This window comes from Anabrus simplex, chromosome 1 (assembly GCF_040414725.1).
Source record: "Anabrus simplex isolate iqAnaSimp1 chromosome 1, ASM4041472v1, whole genome shotgun sequence".
Classification (NCBI taxonomy): domain Eukaryota; kingdom Metazoa; phylum Arthropoda; class Insecta; order Orthoptera; family Tettigoniidae; genus Anabrus; species Anabrus simplex.
In genome coordinates, this window is record NC_090265.1 from 369,935,976 (window position 1) to 369,951,419 (window position 15,444).

General features: G+C 40.2%; 1 protein-coding gene across 1 annotated transcript in view; it reads right to left on the reverse strand.

The window, feature by feature from the left end:
- Positions 1-14,844, reverse strand: part of LOC136866209 (uncharacterized) — a 52,124-nt gene extending 37,280 nt beyond the window's left edge. Inside the window, exon 1 of the mRNA XM_067142986.2 lies at positions 14,654-14,844. Within this exon, the coding sequence (XP_066999087.1) occupies positions 14,654-14,762 (109 nt within the window). The 5' untranslated portion in view covers positions 14,763-14,844. The remainder of the gene's footprint in view (positions 1-14,653) is intronic.
- Positions 14,845-15,444: the final 600 nt, after the last annotated feature.

The window sequence follows — 15,444 nt, forward strand, 5'->3', positions numbered from 1 at the left end:
GCAAAACACAAACAAATCCAGCAACTTCTCGCACCGTATATCCATGGGCACGGTCAAACACGATTGCCCCTTTTTGCCACTCTGTCACATCCTTACATCTACCCATGTTGACGAACACTGTTCGCTTGTAGTGATGGGTAGTTCGCGAACGAACTAGTTCTCCAGAACTACTTCACTCTCACGAACTAAGAAGTGTTTACTCGTCTCTCGAGAACTACTTCCCGAACTGTAGAACTTCACGAGTGTGAAGGGAACGGGAAGGAACTTGTTGGCGGACGAACTACTTCAGCGGTTGCAGAGTGCTCTGGCGGGAAAATTACACATTTTAAAGTAGTTCGCGAAGTAGTTCGTGAAGTAGTTCTTTCTTGGGAGCGAGAGTGTTGGAGTCTGACGTTTAGCGCCACCGGCGAGAAAATGTTGACCAACGCTCAGATGTTCTAAATTTGTTTGTCAGGGGATGAAATCACCACCAAGAAAAGGGTGCTCTTGCGATAACAGATCAGCGTTTAAAACATCTCATTTTCAAGTCGACAAAATTTCACAGACATTTTTATTATCTTTGAAAAGAAATAGATTTTTTCTATACATTCCTGAAGGTTTGGGGGCGGGGGAAGAGAGTGTGAACTGACATTACCGGTAATAGGAACGTTCATTTCTGTAGTATCTACGAATGTTATAGAGAAGTGCACCTGCGTGCTACCTGTTGTCCACTTTGTGTACTTCCTCGTTCTGGAAAGCTCGCGAAGCGATGAAGCCTTGTATGAAGGGAATGAGAAGGAACTTGTTCGCGGACGAACTACTTCAGCGGTTGCAGAGTGCTCTAGCGGGAAAGTTAAACATTTTGAAGTAGTTCGCGAAGTAGTTCGTGAAGTAGTTCTTTCTTGGGAGCGAGAGTGAATGAACTAGTTCCCACAGGTGAACTACTTCTTCCCATTACTATTCGCTTGAGACATCAATATCTCTCTGATCGCTACTGCCTTATGCTCACGTAGAGGCACTACGCGTGCGGTTGAGCACGGGACTCGTTCGCTGCGCCATCTGTACAGGCTTAACGATCCATCTCTGCGTGCGAACGAGGGTGACTTTTTGTTCGGTGAGGTTATTTTATTATGTTTTAGTATCTATTTATAATAAGGAGTACAAGCGCCTCATCGGGATATACAGGGTGAAGCGTAATTCGCGCACTCGGGCGTCGCAGCGCGACTCCTCACATGCCAGCAATAAAAAAATGTCTCTTACAAAATTTCATCTTGCGAGTATATCCGGCAGAAAAACGACGTTGAAGATTAGCAATCTGGCAACACTGTAACCACATATAGGGTAACTACCTTTGTCAGCAGACATTACTCGTATTGTACAGTTGGTGCAATGGATAGAGTTTTGGGTTAGCATGCAGGAGGTCGAGTGGTCGATCCTGGGTTGAGGCGTATGTTTTTTATTTCGTAAATGTAGTCCAGGTGGTATGGTATCTGGCATCTTAATCGTCAACAGCAATTGCAGTGGGTCCTCTAGAAACCATTTGCACATACATACTACGATCCTAGAAATGGACGAACAATCGTTTTCATTGGTCAGCTTTGAAAGGCGCCCTTTCCACGTCGTGAGCGTGAATTTATTCGCACCACTTCATCTACTAGATGTGAAACCTGTTTTCTTTGTACCCTCCTCCAATGGTCCCATAGATTAGTACCAACTATTATTCTTGCCTCGTTCAGGTCCATTACATTTCGTTAGGGCCTTACGTTACCAGTAGGCCTAGCAACGTGCTCTGCGAATAATGTCCAAACTCGGTTACAATTTGTATGTGTTATCACCATGGTCCCAATAATTCTGCCTTTCAACATTGCGTGTTGCGTCTGGTAACCGTATGCTGTTTAGTACGTATCTCAATGTATTATTATTATTATTATTATTATTATTATTATTATTATTATTATTATTATTATTATTATTATTATTATTATGTTGTAAATGTAGGATACATGTGACCTCAGAAACGGTGTCTTACTGTATCACAGTAGGTAATGTCAGATGGAAATTAGTAAATAAAAAATGCGCCTAAACCCAGGATCGAACCATCGACCTCCTGCATGCCAACCAAAAACTCTACCCACTGCACCAACTGTACAGCACAACGTGGCTTTGCTGACAGCGGTAGTTACCCTACATATGGTTACAGTGTTGCCAGATTGCTACTCTTTAACGTCCGTTTTCTACCGGATATACTCGCAAGACGAAATTTTGTAACATACATTTTTTTATTGCTGGCATGTGAGGAGTCGCGCTGCGTCGCCCGAGTGCGCGAATTACGCTTCACCCTGTATATTCCAACGCCAGTATTATCAGACAAGGTTCATTATCATTGTATGCCCAAACCATTTCAGTTTTGATGATCTTATTAGCGAGGCCCAGTAGTTTATACACGTTCTTCTACTTCTGGTCCTTTGGTCCATTCTCTGGTATCTGATTTTGTGATGAACAAGTTTGTACTAATAAGTAATAACGTTATCTCAAACTGCAAATAGAGATATCCAAGTAGGTAAACGCAGTGGTACCGGTTGAATTGGCCGTGCGGTTAGGAGCGCACAGCTGTGAACTTGCATCCGGGAGATAGTGGGTTCGAGCCCCACTGCCGGCAGCCCTGAAGATGGTTTTCCGTGGTTTCTCATTTTCACACAAGGCGAATGCTGGGGCTGTTCCTTAATTAAGGCCACGGCCGATTCCTTCCCACTCCTCGGCCTTTCCTATCCCATCGTCGCAATAAGACCTATCTGTGTCGGTGCGACGTAAAGCAAGTTGCAAAATAAAAGCAGTGGTCGTGTGTAGAACAGAAGCAACAGGAAATATTTGCAAAACAGTCAGTCGAACGCAACCCAGCAACACTAACGCCATTGATTACTAAGTGAGGAATATCTCTTTTCAGTGTACATCAACGCGTAAAACATTCCCCTACCATAGGCACGTGACCGGAGAGAGGCTGATGGAGCTGCAGCAACTCCCTCCTCCCCGCCCAACTTTAGAAATTCAGAGGAAATTACAAGAGTTTTTAAACAGCTACAGCTTTTGTCCTTACTTTAGTACAGTTCAGATGCGGTTATTATAGCAAATATTTTATGAATTATAACAGTGATCTGAAAACCTTTTGGGACATTACGCCAGGAATGCGGCTTGTGGGCTATCCATTTGCACGTGCTTTAAAGTCACAGACGATATGATTATTGATGAATTTCAGAGCAGTAGTAAATTTAGATTAACTTCTTATCAGTAGATTAACATATTTATTCATTCAAGAAATGATATCTTTAAAATATTACGTATTTCATTGTCCGGTTTCTTGGCTGAATGGTCAACGTCCTGGTCTTCGGTTCCCGGACGGTTCGAGGATTGTAACTTCGTAATTAAATTGGTTTGGGGACTGGATGCCTGTGATCATCTTGCACAACACACTACAAACCATCACAAAAACAGGTAATAATGAATATAGCCCAGCACACAGCGTTGGCATCAGGAAAGGCATCCGGTCGTAAAAAGGACTTAATCCACATTAGTGACGACCCCACATGATTGGGGAAAGGCCAGAAAAGAATATTTCATTGTTTAAGTAGATTTTACTGGCGTAGCATTTTTAGTTAGCATCAGGTAGTGTATCATAATTTCCAAAATGTTCTTGAAATTAAGTTACTTTTATTTATTCTTTATTCTCCGGTTTAATGAGTTTCAACGAAATACTCTTACAGCACTTACAAATCCACAACAGTTTATGTTTCAAATTGTTTTACCCTTATTTCACTCCGTTTTATTGAAGTAAATAATACTGATTTAATTCCAATCTGCGTTTATCTTATGTTTATTGAGAGAATTAAAAATGCCTCCTGACTCAATTCTGTAAATGTATACATCGTCACGATAAGCCCTACCTGTGTCGGTGCGACGTATCAATCAATCAATCAATCAATCAATCAATCAATCAATCAATCAATCAATCACTACTGATCTGCATTTAGGGCAGTCGCCCAGGTGGCAGATTCCCTGTTGTTTTCCTGCCTTTTCATAAATGACTGCAAAGAAATTGGAAATTTATTGAACATCTCTCTTGGTAAGTTATTCCAATCCCTAACTCCTCTTCCTATAAACGAATATTTGCCCCAATTCGTCCTCTTGAATTCAGCTTTATCTTCATATCGTGATCTTTCCTACTTTTTAAGACACCACTCAAACGTACTCGTCTACTGATGTCCTCCCACGCCATCTCTCCACTGACAGCTCGGAACATACCACTTAGTCTAGCAGCTCGTATCCTTTCTCTCAAGTCTTCCCAGCCCAAACTTTGCAACATTTTTGTAACACTACTCTTTTGTCGGAAATCACCCAGAACAAATCGAGCTGCTATTCTTTGGATTTTTTCCAGTTCTTGAATCAAGTAATCCTGGCGAGGGTCCCATACACTGGAACCATAGGCCTACTCTAGTTGCGGTCTTACCAGATACTTATATGCTCTCTCTTTTACATTCTTACTACAACCCATAAATACCCTCATAACCATGTGCAGAGATCTGTACCCTTTATTTACAATCATATTTATGTGATTACCCCAATGAAGATCTTTCCTTATGTTAACACCTAGGTACTTACAATGATCCCCAAAGGGAACTTTCACGCCATCAACGCAGTAATTAAAACTAAGAGGACTTTTCCTATTTGTGAAACTCACAACCTGACTTTTAACCACGTTTATGGTCATACCATTGCCTTCTGTTCATCTCACAATATTATCGAGGTCATTTTTGCAGTTGTAAAAAAAAAAAGCACGTAAGGAAAGTTGTAAAAAAAGTATAACTTTCTGCGTATACTGCGTAATATTTATGAGTTGAGCTCCTTCCGAAAAAGTTCCGGATACTCATCTCTCCTAAACCATAAGAGAACAATGAAGGTGCCTAGTTGAAGAAGTTTTATCTTTCGGCATAGTGTTGTTGAACGGTTTAATTCGTTAAATATATCTTAGTATTGTACTTCCTCGTGTTGAGTTGATCACCACTGATAACTATGACATGTAGATATCTTCCCAATTTACAATGACGGATGGTCCAATAGTGAAAGTGACTATAATTCAACAGAGTCTGAATGCGATCTGGAGTTTACCATTACGCTATAATAATAAGCTGAACTAACTGATATGAACGGTTTGATTTTGAGCTGAACCGTAAATGAGAGATTAAAGGAGAAAGTGTAGAAAAATATCCTTCCGTACACTTGCTACTCATTTAATAGCCACATCTCTTGAAGTTCACTCAATGGTGCAGGTTACGTTTCGAACTGCAAAAAATGCCATCCTCAATTGTGAGATTTGGTAGCGTAATGTTCGACTATGAATAAATCAATACCAATATGCCTCGTCAATAGATTATAAACATCTATAATTAAGCTACATGATTAAATTTACAGAGGAAATATTTATAGCGCGATTTACATAGTCTACTAACACGAAGTGTATAAACTATTATTCAAAAAGGGTCTAAAAGGAGGTGCAGTCACAGAATACCCGAGTTTCAAAATATCCGAACAGGAAATTGACAAAAATCAGTCTCTAAATATCTGCAAGAAATATATAGCCGAAATTCAGCCTTCGCGTACATGAGATCGCAGGTAAATTTTGATGGAAAGAGAACGAAAACAGCATACGGGAAGTTGGATGAAAGAATCGAGAACACAATAGATCGCTAAAGAGGTACGAAGATACAGGCAACATTAGAGTGTGTCTGTTACACGGGGCCTCTCAAATGCCAAAAATCTCACGCGTGCAAACCGAGTAGCAGAGGTTCTCTGCACCTTGCAACGGCTCGACTCCTCTCGTTTCGGATCATCGTGTTATATCGGGGCGACTCGGCTAAGCTCGGCTCAGCTCTGCTCGGATTGTAGAACGCTGCACAGCAAGTGAGGAAGTGGGAGACAGGTGGAGCGAGCGAGACAGGCGTAGGAAAAGAGAGAGCCAGCGCTATTGCTTAACATCCAGGAGTGGGGGTCTGCACTCTGGTGACTTTGGTCAACCTAGAGAAGTCGTCTTTTGCACCTTGCGCCGCGCAATGCACCTGTGCATGCACCCTGAGAGGCCCTGCTCTTACAAAACATGGAATAAACTCAATGAAACGTAATTTCATCCCTGATGATTTATCTGAACGTGCTGTGGGTTTTGTAAATAACTAACTGTGAGAAAATCTTTCTTGTAAGAAAATAATGATGATAATATGAGTTTAAACACGCCTAAGTATGAGTACTGTAGTTATTATTATTTAACTAGTCCAAAAGGCTATGAACAGTATGTTGGGAATCAACATAAATGAAAATCTACAGCCTGTTTTCCAGTCAATCGACTAGAAACGTCATAAAAGAGAAATAAAGGTCAGCCAAACGACGGTAAGTGTATGTGAGACAACGTGTGAGCGGATATTTCACTGAAAGGAACTTTCACAACTTGGCAGGTTCGAACCTGGCTCAGTCGGTGGTATCTGAAGGTGCTCAAATACGTCAGCCTCGTGTCGATAGATTTACTGGCACGTAGAAGAACTACTGCGGAACAAAATTCCGGCACCTCGGCCCTACAAAAACGCAGCTCGTACACACACAAGTGCGGGGTATTAGGACAGGCCGAACTCTTGCCCCATTAATGATCTAATGGGCTTCAGTTCATCAAACCTTGATTTATTTTATTTGTCCTTTTATCTTTAAATGTTTAATACATATCAATTCTACACTCCAATACAAGAAAAATTATGTCAAACAACATACACTGACTGACAGAGCAAATGCAACACCAAGAAGGAGTGGTCAGAACTTTATGCCAATTGCAGGGTAGACTGACGTCACTGAGGTATGCTCATGATGTGAAATGCGCCGCTGTGCTGCGCACGTAGCGAACGATAAATGGGACACGGCGTTGGCGAATGGCCCACTTCGTACCGTGATTTCTCAGCCGACAGTCATTGTAGAACGTGTTGTCGTGTGCCACAGGACACGTGTATAGCTAAGAATGCCAGGCCGCCGTCAACGGAGGCATTTCCAGCAGACAGACGACTTTACGAGGGGTATGGTGATCGGGCTGAGAAGGGCAGGTCGGTCGCTTCGTCAAATCGCAGCCGATACCCAGAGGGATGTGTCCACGGTGCAGCGCCTGTGGCAAAGATGGTTGGCGCAGGGACATGTGGCACGTGCGAGGGGTCCAGGCGCAGCCCGAGTGACGTCAGCACGCGAGCATCGGCGCATCCGCCGCCAAGCGGTGGCAGCCCCGCACGCCACGTCAACCGCCATTCTTCAGCATGTGCAAGACACCCTGGCTGTTCCAATATCGACCAGAACAATTTCCCGTCGATTGGTTGAAGGAGGCCTGCACTCCCGGCGTCCGCTCAGAAGACTACCATTGACTCCACAGCATAGACGTGGACGCCTGGCATGGTGCCGGGCTAGAGCGACTTGGGTGAGGGAATGGCGGAACGTCGTGTTCTCCGATGAGTCACGCTTCTGTTCTGTCAGTGATAGTCACCGCAGACGAGTGTGGCGTCGGCGTGGAGAAAGGTCAAATCCGGCAGTAACTGTGGAGCGCCCTACCGCTAGACGACGCGGCATCATGGTTTGGGGCGCTATTGCGTATGATTCCACGTCACCTCTAGTGCGTATTCAAGGCACGTTAAATGCCCACCGCTACGTGCAGCATGTGCTGCGGCCGGTGGCACTCCCGTACCTTCAGGGGCTGCCCAATGCTCTGTTTCAGCAGGATAATGCCCGCCCACACACTGCTCGCATCCCCCAACAGGCTCTACGAGGTGTACAGATGCTTCCGTGGCCAGCGTACTCTCCGGATCTCTCACCAATCGAACACGTGTGGGATCTCATTGGACGCCGTTTGCAAACTCTGCCCCAGCCTCGTACGGACGACCAACTGTGGCAAATGGTTGACAGAGAATGGAGAACCATCCCTCAGGACACCATCCGCACTCTTATTGACTCTGTACCTCGACGTGTTTCGGCGTTCATCGCCGCTCGCGGTGGTCCTACATCCTACTGAGTCGATGCCGTGCGCATTGTGTAACCTGCATATCGGTTTGAAATAAACATCAATTATTCTTCCGTGCCGACTCTGTTTTTTCCCCAACTTTCATCCCTTTCGAACCACTCCTCCTTGGTGTTGCATTGTCACTGTCAGTCAGTGTATAATTTACTGAAATTGCCAATGTCGGGTAAAAATGCAAATCATAGTTCTAAAAATTTGAAAAAGTAATAATATAGATAGCAAAGTAAGTTCAGTAAAATATCGAATGTTTGCATTTACAAGTCTTACATTTAATATAACCCGTAATAAATTGTGGTGAAAATAAGAAAAGACTAATATTTATGTTTATATTTATAGCGAGTGTAGAGGTAATACAGTATACAAGTATATATTATATTATATTATATTATATTATATTATATTATATTATATTATATTGTATTATATTATATTATATTATATTATATTATATTATATTATATTATATTATATTATATTATAGAGCGAATTTTTGTGAATTTGTATGTGGATGCTTATCTTGGCAACTACAGTACGTAACTATGGTAATAAACCAGTTAAGCTGTACGTTTTGTGGTCGTCTCGGCGACACACACTGCCTCGGCTGTATAGCGGGTAAGCAGTATCATCAGGCGAATGATCGTGATAACGCGGGAAGAACTTATTTCCCCATCCAATTCATAAATTATGCTATACTGAGAGTCAACTCAAGACCTTAGCGGTCCCTTTGATGTTAGTCAGACTTCTGGTCGGTGAAAAGGCTTCCGCAGCACTAAATAGTTCCGTAGGTTTGTTACTTGTTCCTGAAGTCAGAAGATTCCTTCCGTTTGGTTAGATATTCTGGTGAACTGACTTGACGAATTAAAAATTTTTGCCCTGTATAAATGTGGAAAAGATATCACATGTTGTATGTTATTCGGGTTCGTTACCAACTCCTATATTTCATAGGCTACGTAGATGGCTATGAATAGTTACTGTTCTCAGTGGTGCATGTAGCAAAATAATAATAATTTAATATGAGATTGATATCTTATTGCACTGTGTACTTGGTAAGCTTTGTTCGAGTTCATTCCATTGCTGATAAGTTCGCATAATATTTGCGACGTTGAAAATGGATACAAGAAAACTGTTGGCAATACTGGTTGCAACAACAGTTCAGTATTCATAATGGCTACCAGCTGTATGCAACACGTGTGTGATACTCTGGCGCTGGAGTCCCCTGTGAAATACTTTAAAGCTAACAAAAGTGGAGAAAAATTAAGTAGGAAATCTAAACACATTGTTTTAAACGTTTACAGTGGCCTACGAGATTAGAATCCGCTGTGGACTGTGGAAGACGTGGTGAAAAAGACCGCGCAGCTGACCGGCGTTTCTGTGTACAGTGCTTACGCCGCTCGCGTAGAATTTAAACTCCACGGAAAATCCAAGTCTCCAGCGAAAGGTCGAAAGGGAATGCTTATGTTTTCTTGTGGTGCTATATCGTACGCTCTCCTGTGGCTGTATGTCGTGAGCCTTTTTGATGACATGTTTCTGTAAAGTCGCTGAACATTTAGTTTTATGAAAGTGTCTCATTATGTAAACAAGCAGTCAAGGTGATAAGGAAAATGTCATTCAACTAAGCTGCATGCTCGTTCGGTTGTTCGTCAGTAGGCCTATGTGTCAGCTCAGTTCGAACTATGCACTCGCCGTAAATAAAACGGGAAGGGCGTTAACACGGTATGGGAATACGATCCTTGGCGTATTCGATGATGATAATAATAATAATAATAATAATAATAATAATAATAATAATAATAATAATAATAATAATAATAATTTGTACTTTATATTCGTAATCGCTCTCTAACTGCAGAAATGTTGTCATGAGGGGATCATGAGTTCGTTTTTACCTTCCGAATGACAAGACTACAATATTAACAACATTCCTGGAAACATTGTATTTTGCAATCCCACTCACAGGTGGGTTTTTCAGCTTGTTGAACTGCCACTGACAGTCGTAGCACGAGAGCGCAGTCATACACTTATGTTCTAAGTCCCCATGTGTCTCACACAAATTGCTTTATGAAATAAAAATAAACCTTGCTTCTCTTGCCTCGGTATTCGTCAGTAATCTGTATGTATATATTGGTCAATAAAGGAATAAATAGGTATGGTACGTAATCAAAGTACAGCTATGTGAAAGGAAGTGATTTCTTTTGATGCTTCACTATTTGAGAATGAAGTACTTGTCAGATAGACGCACGACGTTAATAATAAGCTGGTCCTGGCGGAGATGGAGAACGGAGACGGGAAGAGGGAACAGGGGACGTGCTCACATGCGGAAGGATACTTTTCCTAAGCTCTTGACTTGACTTTCAGTATAGCCTATCGTGGGAACAGGTAGTTAAAAAATGTAGTGCAAGTCTGAAAAACTGTGCGGCCGGGAAACCTGACACGTGAACACGCTGCCTGAAATGTTTATGAAAATAAAAATGCAACCCACCAGGTCTACTTAAAATTCAATTTTCTACTTAGGTCAAATGCACTTTCTTCCTATACCTACATAGGAATTTTCTAGAAAAGATCAGTTTTGTCTTGTGGCGCGTTTTGTCCGATGAAAACGAAAATGACGGGTAAACCGTTAGATGTATATAAAAAAGGAGCATACTCGCAGGATTTAGAATTAAGTTTCTTACAAAAAATAGAATTTGAACAGTTTGCTTGATAATTTTGTTTCCATATGTTAAAGGAGCGTTCGAGTATACAGCCTGGATGTTCGTCGTGTGTGGTACAGCTGGGTGGATTTGGGTGAATTTCGTTACTGATATCCATTAGTGGTGCAAATCCAACAATCGTGGTTTTTTCACTCTGTGAGAGAAACTCTGTTAAGATGGCAGGGAAAGGGAGGAGGAAGGGGAGGAAAACGAAAAAATATGCATCAAGCCAAATGAAAGGTGATCGTTCAAGAAAACACTTCCTAAACTGTTAGAGCCAAAAAAATAATATGCGGGTTTTTAAACACCCATTTAATAAAACTCCCCAGAAAGCCCAATAACACGCCCTTATCTCACTATTTAAATGTACAAAATATTAGAGAGTTTAGCTTATTAAAGTATGCGTCATATTTATTTAGTAAAACAATTTATTGTGATCGGAAGTTATTTGATTAATATAGTGTTTTGTTAGGAAAATAAATTATTTTTATGATTGTCGATTATTATCGATTGTCAAATTGTATTAAGGTTAACTACATCTCATTTTTTGTCCTTTTCTACAAGCAGATATTTGTAGATCTTCACTAATTTCTCTGCTCTTTTCTTTCGTATATTGTTTCTGAATTTTGCCAAAACAAGCCCATATGTGGAGAAGATTATCTCAATTGATGCAGTGCTTGGAGGCCAGGAAACGAGACTCTTCACAAAACTAATAGGCCTAAGTTATATCCTGTTGGGAAATTTGTTGTCTTCTTTGTTTGTTTGTTTTTTGTTTGTTTGTTTGTTTCAATATTTTCCAACATTTGTTTGGACTGAACTGTGTACTGCTGGATCAGAATTTTCACAACTTCACAGAGAACCACCATACACTTCAAGTATTCTGATAATGTGTGCAGGCTGCTAACGCAAGAATATTTAATCATTTACTTACTATTATTTTCTAATCTAATTTACCAATCTGTTCACGAAGTAGTTGATATAACTCATTGGATAAAAATCCATTAAAACCCAATATAATCCATAAATAAACCCACCGGTTGGGAATTTCTCAGCCCTGGTTGGAAGTACAAAAAGAAAGGTTGCCTAGCTACGGGAATTGACACGCTAGATGTAGAAGCTGAGGAGAGATATGAAAAATGACGGAGGGGTTGATCAGAAGTAAGTTATTACTGGAGTACTTTTTACCAGCAGTGCTCAAATCCTATTTGCAATTCCGACTTCCATGCGAGCGGAGCTGCGGTTACTGCTAGTAAATAGATAATCTAATTCAATTCATGGAATATTTATTGCAGATATTTTTCCTCTTTATTCATTTCACATCAAGTCATCCACAAAAACTAAAGTAGGTAGAAAAATTAAATATTTTAAATGCTTATATCACGACTCTCTTGGTGTACCTAGGGGTAGTAGTTTAGTGGATCTTCATCACATACAAAGAAGTCATCTGTCTTTCTGGTTCTGTTTCCAGTGATTGTGTTGGTAATATATCCGGTATTTATATTGTCTTAAGGCAAATCTTTACCCCATAATAAAAGAAGATGATATCATACCACTCTAGTGTATTGCGGAGCTGAAACTGATGATCCCGTCAATAGGCGATACGGTAAGAAGCACAAAGGCATCAGAAATGTCATTGTGGTACAAAGTTCCGCGTCCGTAACTTGCTTCAAGAAATGCCTTCCCGAGTAGAGTAGCATTCCGAGAATAGTCACTGTATTTTATTTACATTTGTTGTAGTTGTGAATAATAATAATAATAATAATAAGAAGAAGAAGAAGAAGAAGAAGAATAGGAATAATGCAAAACCTATCAGGTACCTGCAATTATGCATCCGACAGGTGGTGGGTTCGTTACCTATTATCAATGGCCCTCAAAATGGGGTATTCCACGGTTTCCCATTTTCACATCAAGCAAATGCTGAAACATCAATTGTGATCATGGCCGCTACCTTTCCTAATCCACCGAGCCGAAAATCTTTGTTAGTGCGACGTTAAGAAGCTAACAAATACAAATAAATAAATAAATAAATAAATAAATAAATAAATAAATAAATAAATAAATAAATAAATAAATAAATAAATAAATAAATAAATAAATAAATTTCCCTAATTCTTCGATATTAAATACGCACACTTCAATTTACAAAAAGTGATCGACTGACACTTTTTTAGCTCCAGAGTACAAGCGCATTGTCGTAGACATTTATTGCCTGGTTAGTACACGAAGGTTTATCTAAACTTTACTAATGAAATGGTGAGTTTCTTTGCTTTTATAACGAGTTTAAATTACAACATTCACTATATATTGTCCTAAACTAGATTGACCAGACATCTTTTTAAGAGTATCCTTCACTCTCCACTTAAGTCCTCATGTATACTCTTTTCGTTCAACCCTAAACAGAAATATCAATTATTATGAAACCTAAACACGTAAAATAGCCATTTGGCTCCACACCGAAAGAGAAGAACAGAGAAAACAATTTACTTGAATGAAAGAACTCCTATAACATGTTTTGGAATTTGAGATAATGGCGAGGAATTTTTGACATTAGGTAGAATTTTTCAAGGCACTTGTAGGGATTTTCCTTTCTAAGGACTTGACAACACTTGATCAATGGTAGGAGTCCAATTATAAAATCAAGTAGTTGTAAAATTCTTTTTTGACGGCGTATTTAGCTTTTTTAAGACAGTGACAGTTCTCCAAGACATTCTTTAAAAAAGCTAAATACGTCGTCAAAACAATTTCAGTTGCTGAGGTAAGTATGTTGGACTCTTTCCTAACAACAACAACAACAACAACAACAACAACAACAACAACAACTATATTTAGAAGAACAGGAAGTAATTCAGTTGGAAGGTGTATGGACATACCACAAACTTGAACATCACTCAAGTCAAATGCTGGACCTACGCTGGAGGAAGTGATGAAAGTGAAATTCAACATGATCATGACCTGTGAAGAATTTAGTCTAACAGAAAGAATGATCCTAACTTTAATGTTTTTCAGTTAAATACTGGACATTACCACCTTCTCGTAATGAATTCTGGGTTGGGTGACCATGATGCACCTGACCCGTAAGTGAAGGAAAGGCATATTCATGGAAATATTAAAATTCTACTAAACTAGGATTTCCAACTCCTCCCTCTCGTCCTCTGTCATTATTTGTGTTATTGTGTTAGTATCGAACAGTCTATAAAATGCGTTTCCCTAACTCTTCGCTATTAAATACGCACACTTCAAGTTACAAAACGTAATCGACTGACACTTTCTTAGCCCCAGAGTACAAGCACGAAACAATGATAATGACAAACCTTTCTGCTTGGTGTATCAAAAGAAATTATCTATTAAAAGATATGAAAACAAAATCACACATTCAATTTTCTTTGCGAAAGCTTTCAGTGTCTTATACATTGTAACAAATATTATAGTCTACTCTTTCGCGTGAAAAAAATCTGCTTGTTACTTTCCTAACATAATATAACTACGCACGTTTCTTGGTAGATGATGTACCGGACAAATGTATTTTAAAGGATTAACATTGTGAAAGATTATAGCCGAGAAGGAAGTGATCCAAGTTCGATATTAATTCTTCCGTAGGTACAAGAGTTCACTCAGTTTTTGGCAAGAGATAACCAGGAACCCCGAAATTAAATGAATCGATTCCGGCCCACAGTTGGTACCGGTGACTATCCTGCGGCTAGTTCTTCCTGGACGTTATCACCTTACCTTAAAGAATCCTGTATTGGTGACCATGATGTACCTGACCCGTAAGTGAAGGAGAGGCATATTTATGGAAATATTAAAATTCTACTAAAATAGGACTTCTAACTCCTCCCTCTCGTCTTCCGTCATACTCGTATTATTGTATTAGTATTGAACAATTTATAAAATGCGTTATTACCTGGTTCAAGTTTATCATTGTCGTTGATCTTGTATATCGTTGGCTTGGACTCGGCGATAGCGACCGCAAGTAAACATATCATTAATAACAGAGTGGCTAAACGTTCCATTGTTTCTGTTCACCTTAGGCGCACCTGTCAGACACTATCACAACAGTACCTGGCAGATCACAAACTGCGTCATACGAGAAGGAGAACAGTGTTCGTTCTTGGAGAAAGTCGTTTCGCGACCTACCTACATCCAAAGTTGCCGCCCACAAACGCACGTACAGTCAGGTGTAAAGTAGTTAACACCTAAGTGAGAGGCGCCCCCTTGAATAAGAATGGGAATAGTGTCCGCTGTAAAGAACTACATCATTCACTTTTCAGTTCAGAGTGAAATATGCTAGGAAGTTAAAACAATAACCTTTCCTACCTCATCACTATCAACAGGTCTTCAAATGTACCGGTATCATTTCCGCACGTTCGCGATAACGTACAGTACAAGGTGAATGGCGCTTATAAAACGCAGAACGACTTTCAGTTGCACAGCTAGACAATTCTGACCTTATTCCGGGATTTTATAGCTATTCTTTGGGTCATCAGTTCATAGACGGGTTTGATGTAACTCTCCTTGCCACCCTGTCCTATGCTAACCTTTTCATTTTTACATAATTACTACATCTCCTACTCTATAACCCAGCTTCCTGTCTAGGACAGCGGACGTTCTATGACAGACTTCAGAAATTCACTACAAAGTGAGAGATTCTGCCAGAAGATCTGAAATCTCATTGGAATACTTCTTCCATATTAA